Below are 14,325 nucleotides of genomic sequence, written 5' to 3' on the forward strand. Positions count from 1 at the left end.
AACCTATGTTCCCTTGAGAGTGCCACACCTTCACACACAGAACGCATGTTCCCTACTGTGGTTTTCTTTTGTATCTGGTATAGTTCAAGGGCATTGGGATTTGGTGGCAGTCATTGCAAAGTGTTTGCATCCCACAGAGATACAGTGGTTGTGATGGAGCAACACAGTGTGTTTAGGGCAAGATAGGAATTCCAGTATAGCATGCTCTTGCCAGGTATGGCAGGCGTTTATTTCTACAGCGCTGCTAAATGCAAATACATGCATGAGACTTGACAGAAAAACCTGCTAATTTCCTGGTATTTAACTGTTTTTAGTGGTGCCAAAAGCAAACCATACCTTACAGTTGATCAGATGATGGATTTTATCAACCTCAAGCAGCGAGATCCCCGGCTAAATGAAATACTTTACCCACCTTTAAAGCAAGAGCAAGTCCAAGTGTTGATTGAGAAGTATGAACCTAACAACAGCCTCGCCAAAAAAGGTCAGTTCACTTTTTCCCACACCAGAATGAGGCTCGAGTTCTAACTGTGAGTGGGCCACTCTTCATAGTCACGGACATCAAGCGTCATTTAGGGTTTTGTTGTGTTTTTTTTTAAAGTTTGGTATGTGATGTTTATCTGGTGGCTCATTTGGTAAAGAATCTGCCTGCACTACAGGAGACCTGGGTTTGATCCTTGACTTGGGAAGATCCCCTAGAGAAGGAAATGGCAACCTGCTCCAGTATTCCTGCATGGGAAATCCCATGGACAGAGGAGCCTGGTAGACTACAGTCCATGGCGTCACAAAGAGTCAGCCACGACTGAACAACAAAGCCATCACCATCACTATGTGATGTTTGTGTTGTTGTTATGTATACATGTGTATGTAACATTATTTTGGGGACTTCCCAGTTGGTGCTCATGGTGAAGAACCCACCTGCCAATGCAGGAGACTTAAGACATGCAGGTTCGATCCCTGGGCTGGGAAGATCCCCTGGAGGAAGGCATGGCAGCCAACTCCAGTATTTTTACCTGGAGAATCCCCTGGACAGAGGAACCTGGTGGGCAACAGTCTATGGGTTTGCAAAGAGTCAGACACAACTGAAGTGACTTAGTGTGTATGCAACATTGTTTTTTAAATGTCTAATCATTTGTTTTGTTTTAAATTTTGCCCATGACTGAATGCATCTTTCTTCAGACAGGAAACTCACTATCTTAAAAATTACCCTTTTGGTTCTGTTTCTAGTTTTGTGACATGACCCACAGATATTTCTAAATCACTAAAACTGAAGAGAATATTCAATCCATTAGAACCTTATCTTATTCTAGCTTACACTATTGAATTTTTCCACTTGAAACAATATTTTAAACTTTGTCCTTCTGTGCTTAAAAAAATTAGTGTATGTAAGGGAAAAAAACTGGTATCGGATAGATGAACTAAATTGCCTGAAAGTTATTGAGATATTTATATCTTTGATTCTAGAGAAAAGACTTGCAAAAATAAGATCATGAAAATTCAGTTTCAAGGAGTTTCTAATTGTATTAATATGTGGCAGCATTGTCTCTGAACTGGATCATCAGTTCTTCCTTTATCACTAGTGACCAAGTCTCATCTGGATTGAAATTCCTTCACTGAGAAAATTAGTATGTTATTACTAATGTTACTGTAAATTTCCTAGATATTGTCCAACTTGGACAATATTCCATAAGGAGTAAAGAAAATAAAGTGAAATTAAATAATTATTAAAAAGAAATAGATTGCCTGTTAATATGCAAGTAATTCATAAGTAACAGTCAGCTCTGGCAAGCTTATGGTCATTAATAAGAATAGTTATCATAAAAGTAAATTAAAAAGTTATTTTAGCATATTGCATTTTTTCTGGAACTAGTCCTCTAAATGAGAATTGGAAGTATTCATTAATATCAAAGTAATATCTTATCATGAATTCTATTCTACATGTTATTAGTTGAGAATTTAGAGATGATTTACTTTAGTTTTTAGTTTTATTACTTTACATATTTTCATTCTAGTCTAAGTTTCTTTGTCAGGCACTTTGCCTTTGTTGTAGCATCATTCTTACCGTTGCTGACGTCGAAGGAAACGACTGGCCCAACAGCACATGCTGGTGTTGCCAGGCCAGCCCTCCAGCCTCCTCAGATCTGATGTTCTTTCTTCCCTGATGCCATAGAGTTGGGAGTTCTCCCTATCATTAAACCAGAGACTCCTCGGAAATTTCTCATGGATAGCTTGACAGTTCCCTTCTGAAATCCAAACTTCACCAAAAATAACTAAGTGTTTTAACAAGTCCGACAAGACTTCTAAAAACAGCCCGTGACACCAGGAAAACAAAAAGCTTTTGTGAAACCAACGAGGCACTTCAGAATCTAAACTGTGCCCTTTTTTCATCCCCTCGCACCACATTGCTGATGGTCCAGACTTCATCTAATGTGTGACACCCCCATACGTGACTCAGACAAAGTAGAGGATACAAAGGAAAATATTCTGATAGGTTGTCGTAAAACTCTGTCATCTGGGAGAAACCAATTTTGATTCTAATGGAAATTAAGATTAGACTCTTGCAGATGCAAGAGTGTTTAGTCCCGTTTTACAGCCATACTAGATATAAATTCCATAATCATGCAGACATATATAGTTCAGGTATATTTAATACAGCAACTCTGGGAACTTACCTGGTGGTCCAGTGGTTAAGACTCCATGCTTCCACTGCAGGGGGTTTGTGTTCAATCTCTGGTCAGGGAATTAAGATCTCACAAAACAAAACCAATAAATAAATAAATAAAATTTAGGAAATAAAATAGCAATTTATTTTTCTATAACTTTATTTTTTCTACACCTTAATATGGTAATTGATTGTGAGTCTCCATGTCAGCCTTGATGTGATTTTTTTTTCAAGTAGGAAAGGAAAATTTAATATATTAATAGAAGAGTCATTTGATCTAAATGAAAATTTATGCTTTACAGAGTGGTAAGTAAACACACTTTTCTAAAATACAGACGATAAATTATTTTTCATAACCACAGCATTCATTTCTCAGTCCCAAAACTTCAATAGGAAGATGAACTTGTAATGTCTCACACCAAGTCATTTTGTTTGCTGCTTTGGCTCTGTTTATGTGAACAACAAAGATTAGAGAAGATTGTTTTGTTTTTCTAGTAACTGTTATAACATTGTCAAAAGGATAACAATTTTGAAATATGTGTTTGTAGTAATAAGAAATAGTTGGCTTAGACCTCAATTTTTTAGTACCCAAGACTTTAAGATATTTTTCCCAAGTTTTTTCAAAGTTTTATTTGACTTTGCAGTTCATATTATTTGATGTTTGACTTTTAACATATTTTTAGGAACTCCTTTATATGTCCAACAAAGTACATTTTAATGAAGTATTTATTATATGGCTTCATTGATTGATATGCAAGGAAATTAGCTTTCATTTATTATGTGACTTTCAGAATATACATTATCATTTTGCAAAGAAGGAAACCAAGTCTTTGAGATCAAATGACTTACTTAAGATCTCATACCAAGATACTCTTCAAAAAAGCAGTTTTTAATTTTCAGTCAATGAGCTAATATCTTTTGTTAATTAATTTATTTTTTACTGATGGATGATTACTTCACAGAATTTTGCTGTTTTCTGTCAAACCTCAACATGAATCAGCCACAGTTATACATATATCTCCTCCCTTTTGAACCTCCCTCCCATCTCCTGCCTCATCCCACCCCTCTAGGTTAATACAGAGCCCCTGTTTGAGTTTCCTGAGCCATACAGCAAATTGGCTGTATATTTTACATATGGTAATGTAAGTTTCCATTTTAATCAATAAACACCTAAGAGAATAAGTAGTAAAATTTAATATTATATTTTTTTCTGTTGTACTTCACATTTTGCCTAGTTCCTCAAATGTGTTCAAGCATTAATTAAAATGACCCCCAAACTCAGTCTCATTAATCTGAAAAAATACACTTCCATATTTGCCTATATTTGATATAAAATGATGGGAGTAAGATACATACAGAATATACAAGCATGCATGCTAAGTTGCTTCAGTCAGGTCCAACTGTATGTGACCCTATGGATTGCAGCCCATCAGGTTCCTCTGTCCATGGGATTCTCCAGGCAAGAATACTGGAGTGGGCTGCCATGCCCTCCTCCAGGGGATTTTTCCCACCCAGAGATCGAACCCGCATCTCCTGCAAATCTTGCATTGGCAGGTTGGTTCTTTACCACTAGCACCAACTGAGAATACACTTATACTCTCTGATATCAAGAAAGTATTCTAAAGTTAGGTGTGAAACAAATAGGCAACACACAAACTTGACATATGCTAATGTTCAGTATTATGTGCATTTTATGTAATTTCAACATAGAGGGTAATTTTTATTTAAGTGAAAAAATTTTAATGTAGCTAAAAGCCTAATGGCTAAGACTGAGCATATGTAAGCTGACTGATGGCACAGCACCTGGAAGCATGAAATGAAAACCTGGAAGAGCTGACCATTGGTGATGCTCTGTGCTGCTATCATCAGTGTGTTATCCACATTCCACGCTGGAGTTTTGGTCTCTGTGGATATGCACTGGTTATAAATAATTGGAAGGTTTCTGTGCTGTCTAAGGCCAAACGTTCATGTGTTTGGGTTGCACAGAGTTGGAATCTTGTTGCAGAAGCTACTCTTCTCAAGGGAGTTAGATTTATTTCTACAATTTAAAATCACACACTAAAAAATTCATGCGACCCCAAGTCAGCAAATGTTTCTTCCTTACCGTGTTGTTTGCACTTGAGGCCTAACTATGCTTAACATAGGGCTACAACAATGACCCCTGCCTCTACTGAACGGTCATGAATGTAAGCTTGAAGACTAATGTTTCTTAAACTGTTAATTTTTTTTTATCACTTAAATTCTTTAGAAGGAAGGCAGTGAGTAAAATTCATATGAAAAATGAAATATTTGTATTGGTACCTTAGGTAACAGACTACAGACCTCTAGATTCAGCAGTTATGTCTGTGAAAGAAGACCAAATACTGTTTAAGCTGCCAAACCAAAAGAAAACAGTTTAATTTGCTCATACTTTTATTCTTCTGTGAAAAAAAGTTGTTCGTATTTGTTAAGCAATTGAATTAATATAGTAGATTATAATATTAGCAAATGTTTCAAGGTAATTTTCTTTTTTAACATGTTCTTTCCCTTAAATTTTTACCAGGTGTGGCATATGAAAGCTTCCCTGCTTTGTTGCAATTAAATTATTAATATACTGTGAGTTAATAGCTTAATACGTAAACTCAAAATGAATAATAGCAGAGCTATTTTGTTTTAAACCAAGCAAATGGAAGTTCAGATATAGAAAGCATTTTTGTTCCAAATCCACCTACACTTAGAAAAAACCTCATTGTATTTTCCATATCATTTTAAGAAACTCCTGCAAGTGAACTATATTGTGTCATTATTATCAGCAGCAAGAAGCACTCAGAGTGTGCTAGATTGGGCACTGGGTTTGGGAGTCTTGCCAACTGCAGTATTAGGTGGAACTCCTTTAGTTGAAAAATGACAAACTTAACTGAAACTGAAGCACAGAAAGAAATTGATGCATATAAACATATATGCTTATAATTGGTGCATAAAGGCAAAAAGCAAGTGTGTTAATGACTTGCAGCATAACTATATCCAGAGACTCAAATGATGTCCTCAAGACCCATCTTTCATCTCCCAGTGACGTTCTCTGTACTGACTGTAATTCTTGGGTGGACTCCCCTGGCAAGATAGCCACCAGCAGCTCCAGGCCCGCCAGTCTCAGTATGTAGAAACTCCTCTTATGCATAGTTCCATCAAAATCCCAGAAACCAGAGCATGGCTTAACAGCCACCCAGGACCACTCCTGAACTAGGACCCCTGTGGCCTGGAGGATGGAGTATACCAATTGGACAAACACTGGTCACATGACTCCCCCTAGAGCCAGTAAAGAGTCAGATACCTAAACTACTTGGACTGAGAGTGGGAGAGAGGTGGTTCCCTGAAATTCAGCCTGGGTGTGCTACCTGGAAAAAAGACTAGTCACCAGGCAGATAAAACAGCTTGTCTCACTAAAACTGGTCAGAAATCAACAACTTATCATCACAGTTTATCCACCTATTATGATACCTTAAGAAGCCATTAAAACCTTTGACCGTTTCCACCCCCTAGTTTGCTCATCTTTGAAAATATTCTGAGAGATTTACTGGAAGAATTAAATAAGTTGCTAATGATAAGAAGGTTGCATATCTTAACTGTTGCCCATTGAACTCTTGTTGGTCTGAACTAATGAAAAAATAAGAATTAGTATTTATGCCAAATAATTTCAACCCATTTACAGGTCTGAAAGTGAGATTCAGTGCACTGGGCAAGACTTTCCAGAATGCTGCTGTGTCTTGGCTTAACAGGCTTATTTAACTTATTGCAATTAATAATAAATTAGACTCATTTGATGATGAAACCTGAAAAAATATGGCAAGTCGTTTTTGTGCAGAAATGTTCATTTCTGACTCAATAAATATTTTATCTATATTTTTATTAAAGTTAAATTATAATTATATTTTAAAGTATAAGGATTTATACTGGAATCTTAGTATTTACTTTATCACTTAATTTTCCTGCTAGAATTTTAAAAATCATTATTTTCTCAGCACCATTTCTCTTTACTAGGTAGAAGTTATCAAAATGATGATTATTTTTATAAATGTGTATTATTTATCCTCAAGAAGTAAAACATGCCATAATTTAAAAAAGAAGTTGGTATTGTGTTATGGTTAAGCCAGTTAAGTGACTTTGACTTGTCTTGTTGAACTTCAGGTTCCTCATCTGTAAAATGGGCTGATACTAGTAAACATCAGTGCTCATCCCATATCCCTTGGCATTCACGGTTCCAATTTAGTCCGCAGCACCTTCTGCAACTCTCCAGGCCTTTCTCTCAGCCCAACTACAGCCAGCCGCCAAGTGTCCAGGACTTCATGTCCCCAGGAGTAAATTTCCCCCAGGAAGCAGTACCTCTCTTCCTTGCCCACCGTGTGGGACAGTTGAATAAGTTTTCTCCGTATCCTCCAAAGCTCTCAAGTAGGTTTGAAACCCAGTTACCAACAACTGTCACCTACTTTATAACATTCCCTTTATTAGCTGCCTTTTCTTCCCTTCTCGTTTCTCCACTCCCCTAACTGTTCCTGCCACTATTGCACTCAAATTCTTATCTCAAAGCCTACTTTTAGAGGAACCTAAACTAAGGCAAACACTTTTCTCCAAATGGCCTTAACAGAATCTAAAGTGAAAGATGGGTAAGGTCAGTGTAGCTGAACACCGAGAGGAAAACAAATAAATAAAGGGCTGCGCTCATGGCTCATCCTTTCTCACCTGTCACTAAGGTCTTAGCTGTTATCACTCCTGAAGTCCTGGCTCGAAGCCTCAAAATTACAGGATCTCTTGTCTACAAGCAACTTATCCTTTTAGCCCCATCTCACAGGTGGTAGAAGAGGCAGCTAAGGAAGTAACAATGTTGAGAGTAGAACTGTATTTTCTGTGTCCCAATGCAGACTTCTCTGCACTACTCTGGACTCCACGTGGAGCCCTCTGTTAGGACTTGCTCAGAAAAGGCAGTGTCATCTGTTTAGAAGTTAGCAATTTGCATCCATAGCAGTGGTTCTCAGATCGCCATTGACACAGCATACTTTTATTTGTGTCTGTTTCTTCTAATAATGGCTCACTCATTGGTCAATGTGTAAAAACACCTTTCGGTTTTTCCAACCAGTAGAAGCACTGTTTGGCTGAATTGGGGATCATGCATTGCTGCTGAAGACAGCTGCCCTACTCTTGTTTCCTCTTCTGCTCCATACCTTCCTCGGAAGGCACTTCTGCCAAACCCCAGGAGATTCAAGATGCTCAGTTTAAAACCATTCATCTGGAGGAGATATTGACTGGCCTAATGATCTGTCTCACCATTAAGGTGGCATTCACGTATATATTTTTATATGGATGATCTGTGCAGCACTACAAGAAATAAAAGAACAGAAATCAATGAACAGTGTCAACTCAAATAAGATAGTTTTTCTTTCCAAAAGACAAAGACAGATAAAAGCTGTGTGACAAAGCCAGTTCTTTTCATGCCTTAATTAAGTTCCTATGCTGAGAAAGCTGCTGAAAAGCCACTCTAGTATTTTACTGATTATGATCCCCTTTAAATCCCACCTATTGACTTTATAGCCTCTGTGGAAGGTCATAGAAGAATGACATTAGCTTCTGTGAGTATTCCAAGCTCCTCTTAACTCTGTGTTTCATGTGTTCATAGACTTCTCTGAAATATTTGAGATTGGCAGAAATGAAAAAAAAAAATGTTTTTTTCTAGAGAGCCATTATGAGTCCATTGTTTGTTAGTTCACTTGGTAACTTCCTTGGATTTCCTTTTCTGATTGCATTTCCTTGTTTCCCAGGAGGCAGGAAGTGGGCTTGAGGAAGGCAAATGCCTGGTCCAGGAGTCCTGGTCTTTTTCTCTCAGTAACCTCAGTGTCTGCTAAGAATCACAACTCTAGCCAGAAAGCCACAACTGGGTTCATTCACAGCTGAAATGGCCTCTGTTCAGAAAACAACCAGTCTGGTTGTTTATATGATAAAAGACAAAAACAAATGCAAGTTTTAAAAGGTGGGGAAGGGAATTGGTAGTGTATTCCACCCCCGTCTGCCAAGTCTTTTTAAAAACCTCCTTCCCTCATCAGATTATGCCTTCCCAAGATATGTTGCCATTGCATGGGAGAACTATTGGCACAAAGCAGATAATGGCTGTTTTCCTCTAGATCTCTAGCGCTCCCATCACAAAAAAGCATTAGCAGTCAGTATTACATCTCTTCCCTTCTCAGCAGGGGTAGGGTGGAGGCCAATGACTCAGTTAGAAGAAACAGCTTAGCAGTCGCACTGTGCTGTAGAAAGGCCTTGAAGCCACAGGCACTTGGCCCCAAAGTGTGCCAGAGCTGAGTTTGGCTGATAGTTGATTTTATACCAAATAAGTGGGAAGGAAATTGAATGCAAAGGGAATCAACTCCATGGAAAACATATGATGACCACAAGGAAGCCAGATGAAGTGAGCTGTGTGCTGTCTGCCCTAATGCTTCACAAAAAAGCTGAAATATATGCCATGGCAAAGGGTGAATTAATGTCAGAAAGCTGAGACTGACCAATCATTTCATTCATTCATTGTAGAGATGGTAGGAGGCCTGTCTCTCTGAACCAGTGCCATCTGTAGGACTCCAGTTACAGAAGCAAAATGACCTGCAGAGCAGGGATAGCACAATTTTAAGAAGACAAATGAGGATGTTTGTAAAAAATCAAACTCCTCACCTAACACTCTACCTTAAATGTAGAAAAGGACCCTAAAATGCTTCTTATTCATGTTGCTACTTCTCTTTGTTTAGATTCTTCCAGAAACTGACTCTGGGAAAAGAATCGAAAGAGTTTATTTGAGATGTGATCCCAGATAGCACAAATAGAGTAATATAGGAAGTGAGAATGAAGACAGTAGGCAGCCATTAATAATGCATCATCATCTCAGTCCTGGGCAAAACCAGTGTCCATCTTAACCAAGGAACATGACGTCCTGGTGGAGGATCTAGAACATTTTGGTTTCCTTTGTGTTATTGTCAGTGGGCTTCCCTGGTGGCTCAGATGGTAAAAATTTGCCTGCAATGCAGGAGACCCAGGCTCGACCCCTGAGTCAGGAAGATCCCCTGGAGATGGGAACAGCTACCCACTCCAGTATTCTTGCCTGAAGAATCCCGTGGACGGAGGAGCACAGCAGGCTACATTCCATGGGGTTGCAAAGAGTTGAACATGACTGAGATTCATTGTGAAGGGTCTCCTCTGATAGAGCAATGTGACGGTGCACTAATAAAATGTGATAGACTACCCTCTGTGTACCTCTAGCTTTAAATGATCAATCAGCCCTTATATAAATCTAGTGGAAAAAAAAAAAAAAAAACACTCCAAACCCATCTTTAAGAATGTGGAGTTTTAATCTGGATTTTGTTCTTATCTAATCATGTTAACTTAAAAGAACTGTTTAATCTCACTCAGTCAAAGTTTATCTGTCCTGTTAAATAATAAAATGCTGTCTTACCTACCAAGTAGAACAGTGAGATGAAAAGAAATTGCAGATGTGAGAATACTTTAAAAAAGGGAAAGTGCTAATTCAAAGCGAGGTGTTATTTATTATTAAGAACTTTCATACAAACCACATTAATAAGTTCAACTGAATGCAAGTAGAACTACATACAGGGGCACAGAAGCCATGAGAGCTGGGTCATGAGGTTGATCTGCAGAACGCATATCCGTTTAATGGATATTATCATTGGTATCTTGGGCTTATATTTTTATATAGTTATGGTTATAGAGAGAAGGAAATGACAACCTGCTCCAGTATTCTTGCCTGGAGAATCCCATGGACAGGGGAGCCTAGTGGGCTACAGTCCATGGGGTCAGAAGAGTCGGACATGACTGAGCGACTAAAGAGAGAGAGAGAGAGAGCAGTTTTTGCCATCAAGATAGATTAAGAATGCATGACACTTTCCAACCTAAGATAAAATAATAATGTGTGAGGACATTCATAGAGTATAGTAACTCCAGGATTGGAAAGAAATGGGTAAAATAGACAAAGAAGCCAGCAAAGTTCACGTACTACCCAAAAACACAGCTAGTTGGCAAACAGAAAAGTTTGTGCCTGAGAAAAGATAATTAAACAGGGAGCATTTAATAGATTATTTCTGAAATCAGGCAAATAAATTTTGGTGAGCCCTGGGATATTGAACCATCTGCACTTACTTTCTCCTAGCTGGTCTAGCAGAACACACATCACAGTCACAGCACTGAGAACCAATATGAGCCAAGGAAATTAATTCTGAGGGCTCTGCTTGGAAATGGTTTTAGGAGGTGCTAAGCCGTGGGACCAGTAACTTTCCAACATGCTCTGGTATCATTACAGTAAGAGCAGGGGTTGAATGATGATGAATGGATTTTCAACTGCCTAATCCCAGTGACATCCAAACATGTGAGTGCCAGATCCTGCCCAATTGGCATTTGACTCAAAAAAGTGAGGCTGGTGGCCACGCTAGCTGGCAGACATATTGTCCAGTTTGCCCAGCTCAACTGTGTGATAATGCTGTGAGGATTCTTAGGCCATCTGTCTTCCAAAGCATAATTTGTAGAGATTTCTCTGTGCTTCCAGCCTTGAAAGATATTTGCAAGCATTTGGCTATTCCTTTTGAAAGGTTACCTGCATATTTTTTTTTCAAAACCCACAAAGCAATATCACAGCCTCTGTTTAGCACTTCTGCTGTCCTTACCTTGGCACAACATGTTTTTGTTGTGTTTTATTTTTCTTTCTAAGAGTTAGACTCGTGAGTAGAAGAATAAAAATGCTAGCGGTTGCCTCTAAATTACTTGCAGAGAATAGAATGTAAATTAAGTCTGGAAAAGAATTTTAGACCTTGATAGACAAAGCCAAATCAAAGAGCTAATCCTTCCTTATGCCTCTGCCAGATGGGTCATTTGTCCTGCCTGAGCCCAGCTTCTTTTAACAGAAAGATTAAAGTCACACGTTTTGGAGAGATAAGTAAATCACAGGAAAAAATGCTTCCTTAGTCACATTTGGAGCTATTTTTAGGACTAATCTGTGGTGCCCAGATTGAAGCCAACTGCTACAGAGGCAGGGTTCTCTCCTTTTCATCATCCTTGTTTCTCATCCAGGCCAGTGCTGGGAAAGTTATGGAGATTAAACATCGTCAGTCACACTCACTACCATCTGCCTTTCTGTTGCCCTGGCACTGCCTCCAGCACTCACGTTGAGTACCCCTGTGACCTTAGACAAGTTGCTAACCTCGAAGCCTCAGTTTGCTCAACTGAAAATGGGAATTAAAAAGTACCTTTCTTATAGGATTTCTGTGCCTGGCACATGATCACTGCCCAGGTAATGCTAGCCCTTCCTGTTGGGATGATGATGATGGTGATGATTTATTGATGCCTTTTTCCAGTACTAGAGTATGTGCTCTACAGCAGGATAGCATAGTAGTTAATGGCATGGAACACAAAACCTGGCTTTGCATTCAAGTCCCATTTTATTCACTTGTAAGCCATGTGACCTTGAGCAAGCTACTTGCCTGGAGTTTCTCATTCATAAAATAAGCATAAAAATAGTACCCACTTCACAGAGTTACTGTGAGGATGGAATGAATATTTGCTTATAGTAAACAGTATATGGGCTTCCCTGGTAGCTCAGACTGTAAAGAATCTACTGGAAATGCAGGAGACATGGGTTCAGTCCCTGGGTCAGGAAAATCCCCTGGAGAAGGGAATGGCAATCCACTCCAGTATTCTTGCTTGGAGAATTCCATGGACAGAGGAGCCTAGCAAGCTACAAATCCATGGGGTCACAAAGAGCTGAACATGACTAAGCGACTAAGTACACAAACAGTATATAAAGATTTGTTAAGTAATATACAGGAGATAGACTAAATTCAGTAAACTCTTCAAAAGCTGGTTCTCTTTTTCTTTACCATCTTGCTTGCATATATATAGTATATTTCCTTTCAAGTCAGAATACATTCTTTTTTTTAGAGTTTTTTATTTATTTTTTTTAACATAGACAGCCATATCATCTTCTTTTAGCCCTTCATAGCGTTATCATTGTTTTTTACTTTAGCACTGTGCCACTGTTCCCTTATGTCTGCTTTCAGGATGAACTCAGCAGCAGTCCCATGTTGCTACCTTGATGCCATGATGAGGTCATTTCCAAGTAAAACACATACACTGAACAAGAGAGAGGCTGACCAGAAACTTTCAAAACAAGGCACCTTAGTAATGAATCCTGAATTCTGTTTAGAGATTAGCTTACAACCATTCCCTGCTGTCCTTTTCCCTCCTGGTCAGAGTGCTACAGACTTGCCATCAGCCTCCTCATCAAGTTCAAGGAGGACCATCAGCTTTTGTTATCTGACATCACTGAAAGTCACTTTTATAAGCTTCTGGGTAGAAGACAAGGGCCTATGGATTTTTTCAAATAAACTTCTTACTTGTGAATTTCAAAAGAAATTCTAGCAATCCTGATCAAAGAAGTTAGTCGGAGAAAGTATTAATAGAGCAGGTAACATATGTCAGTGTCAGGCAGGACAATCAACTCTTCTATTGTTTGAAGACTGACTTACTCTATTGTGAATTATTTTAGTCCCCTGCTTCTATTTTCATGGTTTTAGACATTTAATGCTGTCTGATTAGTGCTTCCCTCAGGTGCTAGGCAGAGGGAAAGAATAAAGATAAAACTTTCCCTGTGGTCCAGTGGTTAAGACTCCATACTTCCAGTACAGGGGGTGCAGATTCAATCTCTGCTCTGGGAACTAGGTCACCGCCTTGCCAAAGGGCCAAAAAATAAAATACAACTCTTCTGCTTTTCCAGCTGCTGGGGAATATGAGGGCCTGGAAATTTCTGGAGCATCTCTGTGGAAAGGAGCCATAAGCTTCTTTCTTCAGGACTTGGGATGTCCCCTAGACTTGGGGACAAGGAACCCAATAGAGTATCCTCAGAACCAAATAGAAAAGGTATTCTTTAGTTTCCCTTCTCCTCTGTCCCTCCATTCCCTGAGACAAAGTTATAATGCTTTGTTGCCATCTGTATTGGAGAAGGGTAAGAGGGTCTTAGAAGAAAGGAAATATCTCACCTGTTAAATACTCCCACCTGATAAGTACCTGGGAGCTCAGGCTGCCTTTGTGACTGACCTCCTACCTGGGAAAAGATACAGCATGGAAAATATGGCTGACAAATTATCCATACAATGCCATCTGTGGTGATAGGAATCACTGCATACTTTTCACCAAAAATAGATGAATTAAAGAAAACCAAGGAGATTCATCATGAACCCCTGGCTAGGTAAAGCAGGTCTGTGACAGAAAGCCTTCAGTTTTTCTCATTTTATTTCTTTTTGCCTAAAAATAGGAGGATTAAAGAACAAAGCATATGAAATCTAACTTTTTAAACTTCATTAGCAAAAATTTGCAGTCTGGTGTAGTAGAAAAATCATGAAACAGGATAAATAGAATGGTCCAGACATATTCATATAATTAAATTCTCTCTTAAAACTACATGAAAATTGCATTTAAAGAGATATTTTAAGGCATAATTGAGCAAGGGTGGAAATAATAATAGGATGAGAGACAATAACCTCATAATTTTGGCAGCTACATATAGGTTTCTAGCAATATCATATCTGAGAAAACTGATCATAGGTTACTGGGTGAGACTTTGGGGACCAACCTAAGTTATTATGTGAAAA

At 38.7% G+C, this 14,325-nt stretch overlaps 1 protein-coding gene across 1 annotated transcript in view; it reads left to right on the plus strand.

The window, feature by feature from the left end:
* PLCB1 (phospholipase C beta 1) overlaps nt 1-14,325 on the plus strand; it is an 854,020-nt gene that overhangs the window by 604,152 nt on the left and 235,543 nt on the right. The window contains exon 9 of the mRNA XM_052650392.1: nt 315-481. Coding sequence (XP_052506352.1) covers nt 315-481 — 167 coding nt within the window. The remainder of the gene's footprint in view (nt 1-314; nt 482-14,325) is intronic.

This window comes from Budorcas taxicolor, chromosome 13 (assembly GCF_023091745.1).
Source record: "Budorcas taxicolor isolate Tak-1 chromosome 13, Takin1.1, whole genome shotgun sequence".
Lineage (NCBI taxonomy): Eukaryota > Metazoa > Chordata > Mammalia > Artiodactyla > Bovidae > Budorcas > Budorcas taxicolor.